This window comes from Carcharhinus amblyrhynchos, chromosome 11 (assembly GCF_965287045.1).
Source record: "Carcharhinus amblyrhynchos chromosome 11, sCarAmb.v2.hapA, whole genome shotgun sequence".
In the NCBI taxonomy this organism is placed as follows: Eukaryota; Metazoa; Chordata; class Chondrichthyes; order Carcharhiniformes; family Carcharhinidae; genus Carcharhinus; species Carcharhinus amblyrhynchos.
In genome coordinates this window covers 88,611,348-88,629,348 of record NC_137334.1, presented here as the reverse complement: position 1 = coordinate 88,629,348, position 18,001 = coordinate 88,611,348, and the positions used below count along the sequence as shown (strand labels likewise).

Below are 18,001 nucleotides of genomic sequence, written 5' to 3'. Positions count from 1 at the left end.
CCACTCTGACGCCTGTTCGGGCACACTGTGGGAGAATTTAGCACGGCCAATGTACCTAACCAGCATTTCTTTTGGACCAAGGGAGGAAACCGGAGGAAACCCACGCAGATACGGGAGAACGTGCAGACTCCGACGGGTAGTGACCCAAGTCGGGAATCGAGCCTGGGTCCCCGGCGCTGTGAGCCACCATTCAATAAGATCATTGCTGATCTGACATGGCCATGATGGCTCGGTGGTACAGTGGTTAGCACTGCTGCCTCACAGCGCCAGGGACCCGGGTTCGATCCCAAACTTGGGTCACTGTCTGTGTGGAGTCTGCATGTTCTCCCCGTGTCTGCATGGGTTTCCTCCGGATGCTCCGGTTTCCTCCGACAGTCCAAAAGACATGCCGGTTAGGCCATGCTAAGTTCACCCTCAGTGTACCCGAGTAGGTGCCAGAGTGTGGCGACTAGAGGATTTTCACAGTCACTCCATTGCAGTGTTAATGTAAGCCTACTTACGACACTAATAAATAAACTGAAACTTAAGTAACTCCACCTTCCTGAGTCTCCCCATAACCCTTGACTCACTTTTCAATCAAAAGTCTGTCCAACTCAGGTCTTGAATATATTCAATGTCCCAGCCTCCACTGCTCTCTGTGGAAGAGAATTCTAAAGACTAACGACCTTCAGAGAAAAAAATTCCCCTCATCTGCATTTTAAATGGAAGACTCCTTATTTTGAAACTCTCCCCTGCCCCCGTTCTACATTCCCCCACGAGGGGAAACGGGCTCTCTGCAACTACCCTGCCAATTTATTTCAACAAGGTTACCTCTCACTCTCCTAAACTCCAGAGTATCAGCCCAATCTAGGTTGCCCCACAAGAGGAAGCATCCCATCTACACCTGCTTTGTCAATATCTTTTATCATCTTCTATACCTCAATGTTGGCAGTGCTAACCGTTATGCCACCAGGCGACATGGTGGCTCAATGGTTAGCACTGCTGCCTCATAGCGCCAGGGACCTGGGTTCAATTCCGGCCTCGGGTGACTACCTGCCCCGTGTCTGCGTGGGTTTCCTCCGGGTGCTCTGTTTTTTCCCCACACTCCAAAAATGTGCAGGTTAGGTGGATTGGCCAGTGCTAACCACCGTGCCATCCTACATCTACTTGTAAATTTCTTATTTCCTCATTGCAACCGACTATTCCACCTATTTTAGCGTCAGCTGCAAATTTGGCTGTAGTACCTTGTATCCCAGTATCCAAGTCGTGAATATAGATTGTAAATCGTTGGGGCCTAAGGACTGAACCCTGTGGCACCCCACTCGTTACATCTTATTAACCCAAAAAATACCTATTTATCCTGACTCTGCTTTCTGCCAGTTAGTTAGTCTTCTAACCAAGCTAATAAATTACCACTAACCCAATGTGATCTTACCTTGTGCACTAACCTTTTGTGCAGCACCTTATCAAAAGCCTTCCTGAAGTTCAGATGCGCTACATCTACAGGATCCCCATTATCCACTTGTTTTGTTACACCCTCGAAGAACTCCAGCAAATTAGTCAAACACAACTTACCCTCCATAAAACCATTTTGACTCTGATGGTTGCGTTTTGACTTTCCCCACATCCTGTTATTACTTTCTCAATAATGAATTTGAACAATTTCCCAATGACAGATGTTAAACTGACTGGTCTGTAATTTCTCCCCTTCTGCCTCCCTTCCTTTTTGGAATAAGGGCGTTACTTTAACATTTTTCCAATCTACCGGAACCTTTCCCGCATCCAGGAAAATTTGGAATATTAGAACCAATAGATCCACTTGCCGGAATTTTATTGCTTCACGCACCCGAGGCTCGTAAGATCCTGCCCGAGGCCAAAGAAAAATGCCACTTTGTGAGTCGCGGCCGCCCTGATTCTGAGGTGGGCATGGTGGTAAAATTCCGGTCACTATCTCCACTGCCACTTCCTATAATACCCTTGGATGCAGGCCGTTAGTCCCTGGAGGCTTGCCTGCCTTCAATCCCAATAGTTTGTTGAGTACTCTTTCCTTGTTGATGATGATTGTTCTAAGTTCCTCCCTTGAACTGTTTCCAATACAAGCATATCCCTACTTAAGTAACTAGGAAAACTCTTTGCCGTCTCGCTGTTTCCTGTTCTCTTCTGCTCACCTTTGTTTTTTCCTTCTTTCCCTCTTCTCAGGAGAACCATTGCCTGCGGATTAAGATCCTGGGCGATTGCTACTACTGTGTCTCGGGCCTACCGGAGGCTCGAGCAGACCACGCCCACTGTTGTGTTGAAATGGGGGTGGATATGATCGAAGCTATCTCGTAAGTATGACAACCTTTCACCCGTGCCGCCCTTGGGCCAGGTGCGTTGTTTATTCTCGGCTTCAGGGAATCTCACCGGAACCGGAATACAACTAATCCCCAGTTGCATCAAAGGCTAAATCGGAGGTTAGGAGCAGCACTTGGCAGGCTAACAGTAGTAAAACACTGAATATTTATTCACACACTCAGCATCCCCTGGATATGAAGAATGTGTTTTTTCTTAATTCTTGGGCCAGCATTTATTGCCTATCTTTAGTTGCCTTTCAACTGAGTGTCTCGCTTGGTTATTTCAGAGGACAGTTAAGAATTGACCACATTGCTGTGCCTCTGGAGTGACAGGTAGGCCAGACTGGGTAAGGATGGCAGATTTCCTTCCCTAAAGGATGTGAAGTGAAGTAGGTGGGAATCTGAAACTCACTGCCTGAAACCCTCACAACATTTATGAAGCACTTAGACGTGCACTTGCGATGTCAAGGCTGTGGACCAAGTGCTGGAAAATGGGATTGAATAGTTGGGTGGTTTGTCTTTGACCAGCACAGATGTGATGGGCTGAAGGGCCTTTTACTGTGCTGTATACCTCTATGACTCTATGTAGCACCTGTGGCATCCGCTTGGACACGCCAAGGACACTGGTGACGTGGTAGCACGGTGGTTAGCACTGCTGTATCAGCACCAGGGACCCTGGTTCAATTCCGGACTATGTGACTGTCTGTGTTGAGTTTGCACGCTCTCCCCATGTCTGCTTGAGTTTCCTCCGGATGTTCCGGTTTCCACCTGCAAAGATGTGCCGGTTTGGTGGATTGGCCATGCTAAATTCTCCCTCAGTGTATCTGAGATCTGCTGGTTGAGGTGGGGATTAGTGGGGTAAATATGTGGGGTGATAGGGATAGGGCCTGGGTAATATACTCTGGTGGAGAGTCGGTGCAGACTCGATGGGCTGAATGGCCTCCTTCAGCACTGTTGGGATTCTGTGAAAATAGGAAACACAGCAGCCAATTTGAACACGGGAATCTCCAACAAAAAACCCAATAGTGGTCAGTTTGTGTGATGTTCGATGGTGATAAATATTGGTTAGGAAAGCAGCGGGGGGGGGGGCGGGGAGAGAATGTTCCCCTGCTGTTCTTAGAAATAATGCCATGGAATCTTCCATGTTTACCTGAGAGGGCAGGCAGACCCTTCATCTATCTATCAGGACAGCACGGTGGCACAGGAATGAGCACTGCTGCCTCACAGCCCCAGGGAGCCGGGTTCGATTCCGGCCTCGGGTCACTGTCTGCGTGGAGTTTGTATGTTCTCCCCCTGTCTGCGTGGGTTTCCTCCAGGTGCTCCGATTTCCTCCCTCACTCCAAAGATGTGCGGGTTAGAGTGTTAGCGATGGAAAGATGGTAGGAGTGGAGGGCCTGAATGACATTATTGTTACTGGAGAGGCGGTGCTCGACAGACTGGAGGGACTGATTGTGGACAAGTCCCCAGGACCGGATGGAATGCATCCAAGGGTTCTGAAAGAAATGGCGGAGGTGATAGTGGATGCCTTGGTGATTATTTTCCAAACCTCGCTGGATTCTAGGGAAGTGCCGGAAGATTGGAAAACGGCTAATGTTACGCCGTTGTTTAAGAAGGGTGCCAGGCAAAAGGCAGGGAGTTATAGGCCGGTTAGTTTAACGTCTGTTGTAGGTAAAATGTTAGAATCCGTGATCAAGGAGAAAATAGCGAGGCATCTTGAGGAGAATTGTTTGATAGAGAAGATGCAGCACGGTTTCGTTAAGGGGAAGTCGTGTCTGACGAATTTATTGGAGCTCTATGAGGATGTGTCTAGGGCGGTGGATAGAGGAGAGCCGGTGGATGTGGTGTTTCTTGATTTTCAGAAGGCGTTTGATAAGGTGCCTCACAAGAGGTTATTACAGAAGGTCAGGGGGCATGGAGTTGGGGGTAGGGTGTTAGCGTGGATAGGGGATTGGTTGTCAAATAGGAAGCAGAGAGTGGGGGTCAATGGGTGCTATTCGGATTGGCGGTTGGTGACTAGTGGAGTGCCCCAGAGATCGGTGCTGGGACCTCAGCTATTTACCATTTATATAGATGATCTGGAGGAGGGAACCGAGTGTAGGGTGTCGAAATTTGCTGATGACACCAAGATTGGGGGAAAGGCAAATTGTGAGGAGGGTGTGGAGAGTCTGCAGAAGGATCTAGATAGGCTGGGCGAATGGGCCAGGAACTGGCAAATGGAATCTAATGTTGGCAAATGTGAGGTTGTCCACTTTGGTAGGAATAATGGTAGGAAGGACTATTACTTACATGGTGAAAAACTGCAGCGTGCGACGGTGCAGAGAGACCTCGGGGTCCTTGTGCCTGAGTTGCAAAAACCCAGCCTACAGGTGCAGCAGGTGGTCAGGAAGGCGAATGGGATGCTGGCCTTCATAGCGAGGGGGATTGAATATAAAAGTAGGGAGGTCTTGCTGCAGCTGTATAGGGCACTGGTGAGGCCACAGCTGGAGTACTGTGTGCAGTTTTGGTCGCCGCACTTACGCAAGGATATTTTGGCCTTGGAGGGAGTGCAGAGGAGGTTTACTAGGCTGATTCCGGAGTTGAGGGGGTTGAACTATGAGGAGAGGCTGAATAAACTAGGCTTGTACTCGTTAGAGTTTATAAGAATGAGGGGAGATCTCATTGAGACATATAAGGTGATGAATGGGGTGGATAGGATAGAGGTGGAGAGGCTCTTCCCGCTCAGAAAGGACAGTAGGACTAGAGGGCACAGCCTCAAGATAAACGGGGGGGGGGCGGTTTAGAACGGAGTTGAGGAGGATCTTCTTCACTCAAAGGGTGGTGAATCTCTGGAATTCTCTGCCCATTTAAGTGGTGGAATATATTTAAGACGCGGGTTGATGGGTTTTTGATAAGAGAGGGGATTAAGGGTTATGGGGAGAGGGCGGGAATGTGGAACTGAGCCACTTCAGATCAGCCATGATCTTATTGAATGGCGGGGCAGGCTTGAGGGGCTAGATGGCCTACTCCTGCTCCTATTTCTTATGTTCTTAATTGGCCATGCTAAATTGCTGTAGTGTCGGGGGATTATCAGGGTAAATATGTGGGTTACGGGAATAGGGTCTGGGTGAGATTGTTGTTGGTGCAGACTCAATGGGCCAAATGGCCTCCTTCTGCACTGTAGGGATTCTATGATCCTATCATCCCATCGGAGTGATGGCACTTCCAACAGTTCGGCCCTCTCTCAGCACAGCTCTGGGGTATCGAGATGGGATTTTTCGGCCACACTTGCCCAGAGGCTGGAAATCCCCACCCGAGGTCAACGGAGATCTGCATGGTCCATGTCCCGCCCTCTACGGATCCCGTGGCAGGTGTGATGGGAAAATTCCATCTCGGTTCTTGGTCTTAACTTGAACCCGGAATGTGCCGAGGCAGAGGCAGGCCTGCTACCCAAATGAGCCACAGCCACTGTCATCCACCATTTCATCCAGCCAGCAAGTGTCATTGAATCATAGAATCCCTACGGTGCAGAAAGTGGTGGCACGGTGGTTAGCACTGCTGCCTCACAGTGCCAGGGACCCGGGTTCGATTCCCGGCTTGGGTCACTGTCTGTGCGGAGTCTGCACATTGTCTGCATGGGTTTCCTCCCGCAGTCTGAAAGACGTGCTGGCTGGGTGCATTGACCATGCTAAGTTCTCCCTCAGTGTACCCAAAGAGGTGCGAGGAGGGGATTTTCACAGTAACTTCATTGTGGTCTTAATGTAAGACTACTTGTGACACTAATAAATAAACGTTAACCATTTGGTCCAGCAAGCCCCCCCCCACCAGGTGGATGTCAGCCTCCAGCCGGGGTGTGAGGTGACCCTGAGAGAGGAGGCCAGATGTCAGGGAATGTCTGAGAAACCGCAGTCTTTGTGCTCAGAATCCGCCCCGCCCCCGGCTTTGCTTTAATGAGCTGTGATGTTAGAGGGTTAACGAGGCTGCCGTCACAGTCCTTGCTCAGCCCATCTCTTGGACTGGGTTCAAGTGAAGATATCATCCAAATTAATTAGCAAATTGTCTGTAATTATAAGATATCTTCTTTAAGAAAGTGTTTTTCATTGTAGGCACTAATTAATACCAAGGGAAGTTCCTTTGATCATTCGATAATGAGATCCAGAAATGTCATCCAGTCATGGTTTCACAAAGCGCCCTAACTTTACTCAGAAATAAATTAATATTTTACCAACACTCCTATGGGGAAAAACCAGTGGAAACAAAATAAGAATCATATCGCCACGAGTAGGCTGTCATCTTACACTCTTCAAGAACTCCCTAAAATTAATTTTCTGCTGAAGATTCGCTGCAAGTGTAATAAATAGCCCAGCTGTGTCTGCCTGGGTTTGCCCTGATAACGTAGCTAATAAAGACACCATCCATTGTGGTAATGAGGCTGACGGGGGCAGCCATGTCCCGGGTCAAACCCTGACCTTTATGGAATTTGATGACCTTAGCCAGGCTGCCACTGATTAGCTGCTTTTATAAATATATTCATTCATGGGACAGCATTTATTGCCCATCCCTAGTTGCCCGAGGTCAGTTGAGAGTCAACCACATTGCTGTGGCTCTGGAGTTACATGTAGGCCAGACCGTGTAAGGACGGCAGATTTCCTTCCCATTGCCAAAATATTGAATGTATTCAAGAGGCGCCTGGATATAGCACTTGGGGCGAATGGAATCAAAGGTTATGGGGAGAAAGCAGGATTAGGCTATTGAATTGGACGATCAGCCATGATCATAATGAATGGTGGAGCAGGCTCGAAGGGCCAAATGGCCTCCTCCTGCTCCTATCTTCTATGTTTCTTCTTCTAAAGGACGTTAGTGGACCCGATGGTTTTTTCCGACAATGGTTTCATGGTCATCAGTAGATCCTTATTTCTAGATATCTTTTATTAAATTCAAATTAAGGGTTATGGGGAGAAAGCAGGAAAGTGGAACTGATCCACTTCAGATCAGCCACGATCTTATTGAATGGCGGGGCAGGCTCGAAGGGCTAGATGGCCTACTCCTGCTCCTATTTCTTATGTTCTTAAATTCCACCATCTGCCGTGGCGGGATTCGAACCCAGGTCTTCGGAACATTGGCTGAGTTTCTGGCTTAACGGTCTGGACGTTAATACCACCAGGCCATCACCTCTCCTCTTTGTGTGGGGATGGGGAGTTGAGGAGAGGGTGTGGGAGGTGGGGAAGATGGGAGAAGTGGAGAGGGAGATGATAAGGGGAGGGGAAGGTGGATGGGGAGAGGAATGGGCTTGGAGAGAAAGGAAAGGGGTAGGAGGAGATGGGGAGTGGGGCGGGGGGAGGAGAGATGGAGCAGGGGAGAAGTAGGAGGGAGTAGAGAGAGGAGGGGGGAGGGGGTGAAGTTGAGGGGCGGCTGATGGGAAACATCAGCTGGTGTCCCTGGTAGCTCCCACTGGAGAGGATTGGGTGTATGTGGCTTGTCCGCACTTAGTTCCTGTCGGTTCAGTGGCCACTTGGACACGATACTAGCAAACGATTGAGGTTTAACAGAATTCAACCCAGTCAAAAAAGGGAAGGGATCGGATGACTGCGGCAAACTGCTGTGGATGCTGGAATCTGAAATCAAAAGAGAAAATGCTGGAAAATCTCAGCAGGTCTGGCAGCATCTGTAAGGAGAGGAGAGAGCTGACGTTTCGAGTCCAGACGATCAGCTTTGACAAAGGGTCATCTGGACTCAAAACGTCAGCTCTTTTCTCTCCTTACGGATGCTGCCAGACCTGCTGAGATTTTCCAGCATTTTCTCTTTTGGTGACTGCAGCTATGCTGTTCCCTTGTGTAAGGTCTGCTAATTCTTGATGTACCTATGCCGGTATCATGCCATTCTCATCACCTGAGTCTGTTGCTTCATTTCCATTACAAGTCCAGAAACTTCCTTCTGTATTGGTGGGAATTGGAGTTTGGTTCAGTCTTAAGAGGGCATTAACTTTTCACTCTGATATCGCAGTCCGGATGCACATTAGCCTGGAGACTGCTCATGCTGCATTTAATTAGCTGGATTGCTCCATTAATTAGGATGAGGCCAAGGAGCTCTGGTCGCCATGGCAATGAGGTTTATGTAGTTTGGCCAGGTCTTGTCTTTTTTTTGATTTGATCAGGGGATGCGGGCATCACTGGCTGGACCAGCGTTTGTTGCCCATTCCAATCCAGAGGGAGTTCACAAGAACGATCCCAGGAATGGAGGCTTGGTCATTGGAGGCGAGGTTGAGGAGTCTGGGTCGGTACTCAGTGGAGTTTAGAAAGATGAGGCGGGTTCTGGTTGAAAATTACAGATTACTGAGAGGCCTAGAGAGAGAGTGGACATGGAGAGGACAGTGGGAGAGACCAGAAACTTTAAAACAGAGATAAGGAGAGATTTCTTCAGCCAGAGGGTGGTGAATTTGTGGAACTCCTTGCCACAGAGGGGCTGTGGAGGCCAGGTCATTGAGTGTCTTTAAGACAGAGATAGATAGGTTCTTGATGAATAAGGGGATCAAGAGTTATAGAGAGAAGGCAGAAGAATGGGGATGAGAACCATATCAGCAATGATTGAATGGTGGAGCAGACTCAATGGGCCGAATGGCCTAATTCTGCACCTATATCTTATGGTCTTATTTAAGAGTCAATCGCAGTGCTGTGAATCTGGACTCACACGTAGGCTAGACCAGGGAAAGATGGCAGATTTCTTTCCCCTAATGGAACCTCGGTGAACCAGATGGGTTTTTACAACAATTGACAGTTGGTCATCGTTAAACTTATAATCGAGTGAGCAGCACTCTCCGTCCATCTTACTGCAGCCAGGAGCTTGGGGGTTCAAGCCTCAATCTGGAGCTGACCCTCTGGTGTGGTACTGGGGGAGTGCTGCACTGTCAGAGACACCGGGTGGGATTTTCCAACTGCGCTCGCCCCAAGACTGGAAAATCCCACCTGAGGTCAATAGACCTTCTCACGGTCCGTGTCCTGCCCGCTACAATTCCCGTAAGGGGCGGGACGGGAACGTTCCACCCACGGTGTTTTTCTGAGATGTTAAAGCAAGGCCTCAACTGTGGCATTCATAATGTTGCTCGAGGGACTGATATTGGTCATAATGCAGGAGAGAAACCCCCCCCCACTCTTAACTAGAGCAGTTTCAGATCTTTTACAGCCACAAGAAGGCTGCCGGGAGCCACAGTTTAAAATCCCATCTGCATATTGGCACCTCCAACAGTGCAGCATTTTAAATGTGCTGCATAATTCAGCATGGGTTATATGGGGAAAGAAAGATGGTGCTGTTAGCAGGGTGAGGGAGAGTTACTTGTTACCGAAGTTTAATTATAAAAGTAAGAAAGGTTTGCATTTATATCGCACTTTTTCTGATTTGCAGATGTCCAAAAATTAATTGTCAAGAAGAAATTTAGAACATAGAACACTACAGCACAAACTTTGGCCCACAAGTTGTGCCGATCATATCCATACCTACCAGACCATAGAACTATCTAACTCTCAAGCCTATTAAATCCCATGTACTCACCCAGAAGTCTCTTAAAAGACCCCAGCGAGTTTGCCTCTACCACCACCGACAGCAGCCGATTCCACTCACTCACCATCCTCTGAGTGAAAAACTTACCCCTGACATCTCCTCTGTACCTGCTCCCCAGCACCTTAAACCTGTGTCCTCTCGTGGCGACCATTTCAGCCCTGGGAAATAGCCTCTGAGAATCCACCCTATCTATACCTCTCAACATTTTATAAACCTCTACCAGGTCGCCTCTCAACCTTTGTTAATTTAAAATTAAAGTTTATTTATTAGTCACAAGTAGTCTTACATTGACACTGCAATGAAGTTGGTGTGAAAATACCCTAGTCGCCACTCTCTGGCACCTGTTCAGGTACGCTGAGGGAGAATTTAGCATGGCCAATGCACCTAACCAGCAAGTCTTTGGACTGTGGGAGGAAACCCACACAGACACGGGGAGAACATGCAAACCCCACACATACAGTGATCCAAGCCGGGAATCGAACCCAGGTCCCTGGCACTGTGAGGCAGCAGTACTAACCACTGTGCCACCTTTGGCAGACAATTTGCGCATAGCAAGCTCCCATCAATGGCAATGTAATAATGACTGGGCCATCTGTGGAGTGATGTTGGTTGAGAATATGATTGGATCAGGCATTTAGAACATAAGAACATAAGAAATAGGAGCAGGAGTAGGCCATCTAGCCCCTCGAGCCTGCCCCGCCATTCAATAAGATCATGGCTGATCTGTCGTGGCTCAGTTCCACATTCCCGCCCTCTCCCCATAACCCTTAATCCCCTCGCTTATCAAAAACCCATCAACCCGCGTCTCAAAAATATTGAGCGAGGCAGCCTCCACCACTTCAACGGGCAGAGAATTCCAGAGATTCACCACCCTTTGAGTGAAGAAGTTCCTCCTCAACTCAGTTCTAAACTGCCCCCCCTTTATCCTGAGGCTGTGCCCTCTAGTCCTACTGTCCTTTCTGAGCGGGAAGAGCCCCTCCACCTCTATCCTATCCATCCCATTCAATATCTTATATGTCTCAATGAGATCTCCCCTCATTCTTCTAAACTCTAATGAGTACAAGCCTAGTTTATTCAGCCTCCCCTCATAGCTCAACCCCCTCAACTCCGGAATCAGCCTAGTAAACCTCCTCTGCACTCCCTCCAAGGCCAAAATATCCTTGCGTAAGTGCGGTGACCAAAACTGCACACAGTACTCCAGCTGCGGCCTCACCAGTGCCCTATACAGCTGCAGCAAGGCCTCCCTACTTTTATATTCAATCCCCCTTGCTATGAAGGCCAGCATCCCATTCACCTTCCTGACCACCTGCTGCACCTGCAGGCTGGGTTTTTGCGACTCATGCACAAGGACCCCGAGGTCCCTCTGGCCCCTCGAGGCTGCCCCACCATCCAATGCGAGCGTGGCCCACATTCAACTCAACCCCACTCCATCGCCATACCCCCCCCACTGCCCTTAGATGCATCCCTCTCAGTCTTAAATAGATTGAACTGAGCAGCCAGTAAGAGATAAATGAGGATGCCGGGGAGAACTCCTCTGCCGCTATCTAAAACAGTGCCACTGTCACATCATCCTGAGAGAACAAATGGAGGCTGGGGGCTCAGTGGGAGGAGGGGGTCGTCAATCAGTGGGGGGGGGGGGTATGGCGATGGAGTGGGGTTGAGTTGAAGGTGGGCCACGATCGCGTTGGATGGTGGGGCAGCCTCGAGGGGCCAAATGCCTGATCCAATCATGTTCTCAACCAACATTACTCCACAGATGACCCAGTCATTGTTACATTGCTGCTGATGTGTGCTGCACTCCCACACAACGGGTAATATAATTGCTGTGGGTCTGGAGCCATGTGTAGGCCAGACCAGGCAAGGACAGCAGATTTCCTTCCCTAAAAGGCATTAGTGAACCAAAGGGGTTTTTACCAACAAGCTACAGTGGTTTTATCGATTTTTAATTCCAGACTTGTATTGAATTGCAGAAGGATCTAGATAGGGTGGGCGAATGGGCCAGGAACTGGCAAATGGAATTCAATGTTGGCAAATGTGAGGTTGTCCACTTTGGTAGGAATAATGGTAGGAAGGATTATTACTTACATGGTGAAAAACTGCAACATGAGTCGCAAAAACCCAGCCTGCAGGTGCAGCAGGTGGTCAGGAAGGCGAATGGGATGCTGGCCTTCATAGCAAGGGGGATTGAATATAAAAGTAGGGAGGTCTTGCTGCAGCTGTGTAGGGCATTGGTGAGGCCGCAGCTGGAGTACTGTGTGCAGTTTTGGTCGCCGCACTTACGCAAGGATATTTTGGCCTTGGAGGGAGTGCAGAGGAGGTTTACTAGGCTGATTCCGGAGTTGAGGGGGTTGAACTATGAGGAGAGGCTGAATAAACTAGGCTTGTACTCGTTAGAGTTTAGAAGAATGAGGGGAGATCTCATTGAGACGTATAAGATGATGAATGGGATGGATAGGATAGAGGTGGAGAGGCTCTTCCTGCTCAGAAAGGACAGTAGGACTAGAGGGCACAGCCTCAAGATAAAGGGGGGGCGGTTTAGAACTGAGTTGAGGAGGAACTTCTTCACTCAAAGGGTGGTGAATCTCTGGAATTCTCTGCCCGTTGAAGTGGTGGAGGCTACCTCGCTAAATATTTTTAAGACGCGGGTTGATGGGTTTTTGATAAGAGAGGGGATTAAGGGTTATGGGGAGAGGGCAGGAATGTGGAACTGAGCCATGACAGATCAGCCATGATCTTATTGAATGGCGGGGCAGGCTCGAGGGGCTAGATGGCCTACTCCTGCTCCTTTTTCTTATGTTCTTATGAATTCAAATTGCACTATCCGCCATGGTGGGATTCGAACTCGGATACCTGGACCTTGCCCTGGGTGTCTGGATTACTAGTCCAGTGACAATACCATTACGCCACCACTGAAAAATTGTCGCGTCTTTTTTTTTGTTCATTCATGGGACGTGGGCACTGCTGGTTGGACAGCATTTGTTGCCCGTCCTTAGTTGCCCTTGAAGTGAGCATCTCACGTGGCCGTTTCAGACGGCATTTAAGAGTCAACCATAATTACTGTGGCTCAGGAGTCACATGTAGGCCAGACCAGATAAGGATGGCAGATTTCCTTCCCCAAAGGGCGTTAGTGAACCAGATGGGCTTTTCCGACAGCGGTCTTCATGGTCATAGGTAGATTCTTGATTCCAGACGTTTTTTATTGAATTCAAATTCCACCAGCTGCTGTGGTGGGATTCGAACCCGGGTCCCCCAGAACATTAGCTGAGTCTCTGGATTAATAGTCACGTGATAATACCATTAAGCCATCACCTCCCCATTTGTGACGGTAATAAAATCTGTCCAGCACATTTAGCCATCACCATTTCAAATAAAAATGGAATTGGAACTGAGTGGAATATGACCCAGCAGGGCTGATGTTATCCTAATTTATCGAGTCATTAACATTTCATTTCAGCATTTAATAGGGCTGTGTTGAGTGCTTTCAGTTGTGGGGGCGTATATTGTATGGAATTAACCCGTGACATTTGTAAAGGACAGTTTGACTGTCTGTTCCGAGCGTTAACTCCTCAAGGTACTTCTGATTTCTGGTGCTATGCATCAAATAACTTCAAGAGACTTGTATGGAGCATTTCAAAGTCTCCCCAAGTACTTTGTCAATCTTTCCCAGATGCAGTCACTGTTGTAATGGAAGAAATATGGCAGCTATTTTGTGTACAGCAGGCTCCTGCAAGCAGCAATGCAATAACGATGAGTTCCATTCGCTTAGAGTTACAGAGATGTAGAGCACAGAAACAGGCCCTTCGGCCCAACTCGCCCATGCCGGCCAGATTTCCTGAACTGAACCAGTACCGGCTGCCTGCCTTTGGCGCATAGCCCCTCAACCTTTCCCATCCGTGCATCTGTCCAACTGTTTTTAAATGTGTTTGTACCCATCTCTACTACCTCCTCTGGCCACTCATTCCATACACGCATCGCCCTCTGGGTGAAAACGTTGCCCCTCCGATCCCTTTTAAATCTTTCCCCTCTCACCTTAAACCTGTGCCCTCTGGATTTGGACTCCCCTACCCTGGGGGAAAGACCTTGGCTATTCACCTTATCTCTGCCCCTCATGATTTTATAAACTTCCATAAGGACACCCCTCATCCTCCTACCCTCCAGGGAAAAAAGTCCCAGCTTATCCAGCTTCTCCTGATAATTCAAACCTTCCAGACCCCGCAACATCTTTGTCAATCTTTTTTGCATCCTTTCCAGTTTAATAACATCCTTCCTACAGCGGGGCAGCTAGAATTGTACACAGTACCCCAAATGTGGCCTTGCCAATGGTGGTGTTAGTTGATGGATGAATATTGGCCTGGTTATTTCAGATTGTGCCATCTCCACTGGCGAGGGTTAGTATCACATCCAAAAGATGGCACCTTCGCCAGCTGTCGGCAGTCGACCCCTCATCAGTATCAGTCTGGATTTTGGGCTCAGTTCTCTGGAATGGGACTATGATCCGCAACTTTCAGGCTCCAAGGTGCTACTGACTGAGCCATTTGTGACTGTATAATCACCTAGATCCACAGACTTCCATTTCTTGAATGCTCCTTTTCCTTGCTTTCCTTTCCAAAATATATTAGCTGCCACAATTACCAGCATTAAATTGTGTCTGTCACCTGCCTGCCCACTCCGCTCCCCTTCTACAATCCTGGAACCTGCATGTACTCCCCATGTCTGCGTGGGTCTCCTCCGGGTGCTCTGGTTTCCTCCTATAGTCCGAAAGACTTGCTGGTTAGGTGCACTGGCCATGCTAAATTCTCCCTCAGCGAACCCATACAGTCGCTGGAGTGTGGCGACTAGGGGATTTTCACAGTGACCTCATTGCAGTGTTGACGTAAGCCTGTTTGTGACAATAATAAATAAACTTTAAAACTTTAACTTTATGTAAATGGAATTGTTTTTTTTTAAGGGTAAAGTTAGTTGTGGGTGAACACTTAGAAACCACCTTCCGAGATAAAATTAGTGAGCTTCTCGCAATACTCTGGTCCATCGAGTTTCAGGTGGGGTGGGCGGTGTTTTGGTACGTGAGATAACCCAACTGTGTGAGGCTGGTTGGACAAGAACTGTTACTATTGGTGCATCTTGGAAAGAGGCAGGAGAGAATTGCAGAGGGCAAGTGGTGCCTTCAAGTGCACTTAACAATGATATCAATGGCCCTCTTAACTGCTAATGATAACATTATTGGTAGAGAGAAGCTAAATTACCTGCCTTCAGACCCGCAGTTAATGTTGACTGGGGTCAGTGACTATTTCTGTCTGACGTGCGGGTCTATTATGCGGTCAAGCTTTTATGAACTTCCTGATATAACTTTCCTTATGCAATTAATGCCTAGGATTTATGATTTTTAGCATGTAGCCAACCCTCATTGTAAAGTTGTTTTTAAAATCAGTTGTTTTTTTTATCACTTGCCTTTTACAGCAGTTACATTCTAATCAGTAAACCACTCATGTAAAAATGTGCCTAATGTTATTTTTGATCTCTCTGACACCAGCATTAACTATTGCAAGTCTCAACATTTAGGGGCCAATCTTTAAATTAAAAAAAAAGTTTTCTTTTGGTTTATTTATTAGTGTCTCAAGTAGGCTTACATTAACACTGCAAGTTACTGTGAAAACCCCCTAGTCGCCACACTCCGGCGCCTGTTTGGGTACACTGAGCATGGCTAATACACCTAATCAGCACGTCCTTTCGGACCATGGGAGGAAACCGGAGCACCCGGATGAAACCCACACAGACACGGGGAGAACGTGCACACTCTGTGCAGACAGCAACCCAGACCAGGAATCGAACCCAGGCCCCTGGCGCTGAGAGGCAGCAGTGCTAACCACTTTCTTTTCATCTCTTGCTTTCCATCTCTTTCCTCTCTTTTCATTGCGCCCTCTCTTTATTTTTTTCATTCAGTAGTGGGAGACCATGGTGCAGGGGTAACGTCACTGGACTGGTGACAATCCAGAGGCCCTGGTTAATAATCTAGGGAAATGCAGCTAGTGGAATTTAAATTCAATTAATAAAATATGCAAATCGTCTCAGTGACCATAAGTTTATCATTAACACGCCATAAAACCCATCTGGTTCACTAACACCCCATTAGAGAAGGAAATCTGCCATTCTTACCTGGCCTGGCCTACATGGCCACAAATCCATAGCAGCGTGTTTGACTCTGGCCTAGCAGGTCACTCAGTTCAAGGGCAGTTAGGGATGGGAAGCAAATGCTGGCCCAGATAGCAACGCCCACATCCCATAGAAAAGAATAAAAGCTTGATTTAATGTTGAATTTACCTTCCTTCTTTATCCTTGCATTGTTTATTTTCCATTTCTTATCGCCCACTGGTTAAGGACCAGCAACTCTGCTGGTTGCCCTGTTCACTCTGATACCCTGTGACATCATCAGCTGGTATATCCATTCACCGTGAGCGGCACGGTGACACAGTGGTTAGCGCTGCTGCCTCACAGCCCCAGGGACCCAGGTTCGATTCCCGGCTTGGGTCACTGTCTGTGTGGAGTTTGCACATTCTCCCTGTGTCTGCGTGGGTTTCCTCTGGATGCTCCGGTTTCCTCCCACAGTCTGACAGATGTGCTGGTTAGGTGGATTGGCCATGCTAAATTCTCCCTCAGTGCACCCGAACAGGTGTCTGAGTGTGGCGACTAGGGGATTTTCACAGTAACTTCATTACAGTGTTAATGTAAGCTGACTTGTGACGCTAATAAATAAATTTTATGGGGTATTTTGGTTTGAGCTGGAAGGTGGAGGGGCAAGTTTAATTCAAGGCTGGTGCTGTTAGATATCCCAACACAGCAAACTCTGGCCCTATCTACATTTCTCACAGATTCATGTTATTTATATTTCACTCACCAGACTCAGAGCTGAGATCAGAGATGTTTGGTGTTGATTTATAGGTTTAAGTGTCATCCAGAATTCTAGGTTGCGGCTGTCAGAACCCAGGTGTTGGCAAGAGCTTTGCTGCTACAAGGACATGCTCATCATCAGATACTTAATCCATCTCTCGCTTGTGACCTCAATACTTTTAACAACTAGTTTGGGCAGACATTTAACGGTGCTTTAACAAGCATTGGCTTAGTGAGGAGCAGCTCACACCTCTGAGTCAGGAGGTTTGTTCCTTAGTATTTCCAGAGATGCCAGCATTGCTTACCCATTCCTAGTTGCCCTTGAGAGGGGCTAATAGTCAACCAAGTTGGCCAGACCAGGTAAGGGTGGCAGATTTCCTTCCCTAAAGGACGTCAGTGAACCAGGGAGGTTTTTAACAACTTTCAAATCCAGATTTATTAATTAATTGAACTCAAGACTGCAGATCTTTCACCTGGGCCTCCAAATTACTAGCCAAATGTTGTTACCACTGCCTCACCATCTCCCCCTACTGGTTGTGCATTGAAGTGCAACTCCAGAACCTAAGTACGAAGTCTAAGTGCGAGTGCAACGCGAGAGGTGACATCCTTCAGGCGAAAGGTTAAACCCAGGTCCTGTCAGCCCAGGTCAGATGTTTTTAACTGCTCCCTGGCTGAAGAATTTGAAACAATCTTCAGCCAGAATTGGCGAGTGGATGATCCATCTTGGGCTTCTCCAGAGGTTCCCAGCGCTACAGAGAGTCATAGAGGTTTACAGCATGGAAACAGGCCCTTCGGCCCAACTTGTCCATGCCTGCCTTGTTTTTAAACCCTTAAGCTAATCCCAATTGCCCACATTTGGCCCATATCCCTCTATATCCATCATAAAATGGTCAGTCTTCAGCCAATTCGATTCATAGAAATCATAGAAACCTTACTGTGCAGAAAGAAGCCATTCGGCCCATTGCACTGACAACAATCCCATCTAGATCGTTTCCCCGCTTAGTTACCCCACTAATCTCTCTAACTATCACATCTCGGGGCACTAAGGGCTGGTTTAGCATGTTCAATCAACCTAACCCACACACCTTCAGACTGTGGGAGGAAACCAGAGCATACCCATGCAGACACGGAGAAAATGTGCAAACTCCACACAGGCAGGGACCCAAGTTGGGAATTGAACCCAGGTCCCTGGCGCTGTGAGGCAGCAGTGCTAACCACTGTGCCACCCACATGATACTGAGAAATGGCTGAAGGCACTGGATACTGCAAAGGCA

The 18,001-nt window shown here is 48.0% G+C and overlaps 1 protein-coding gene across 2 annotated transcripts in view; it reads left to right on the top strand.

Moving 5' to 3' along the window:
• adcy5 (adenylate cyclase 5) overlaps window positions 1-18,001 on the top strand; it is a 292,719-nt gene that overhangs the window by 195,361 nt on the left and 79,357 nt on the right. For both annotated transcript variants that reach the window (XM_080199523.1, XM_080199522.1), the window contains exon 5: window positions 2,179-2,306. In XM_080199523.1, coding sequence (XP_080055649.1) covers window positions 2,179-2,306 — 128 coding nt within the window. The remainder of the gene's footprint in view (window positions 1-2,178; window positions 2,307-18,001) is intronic.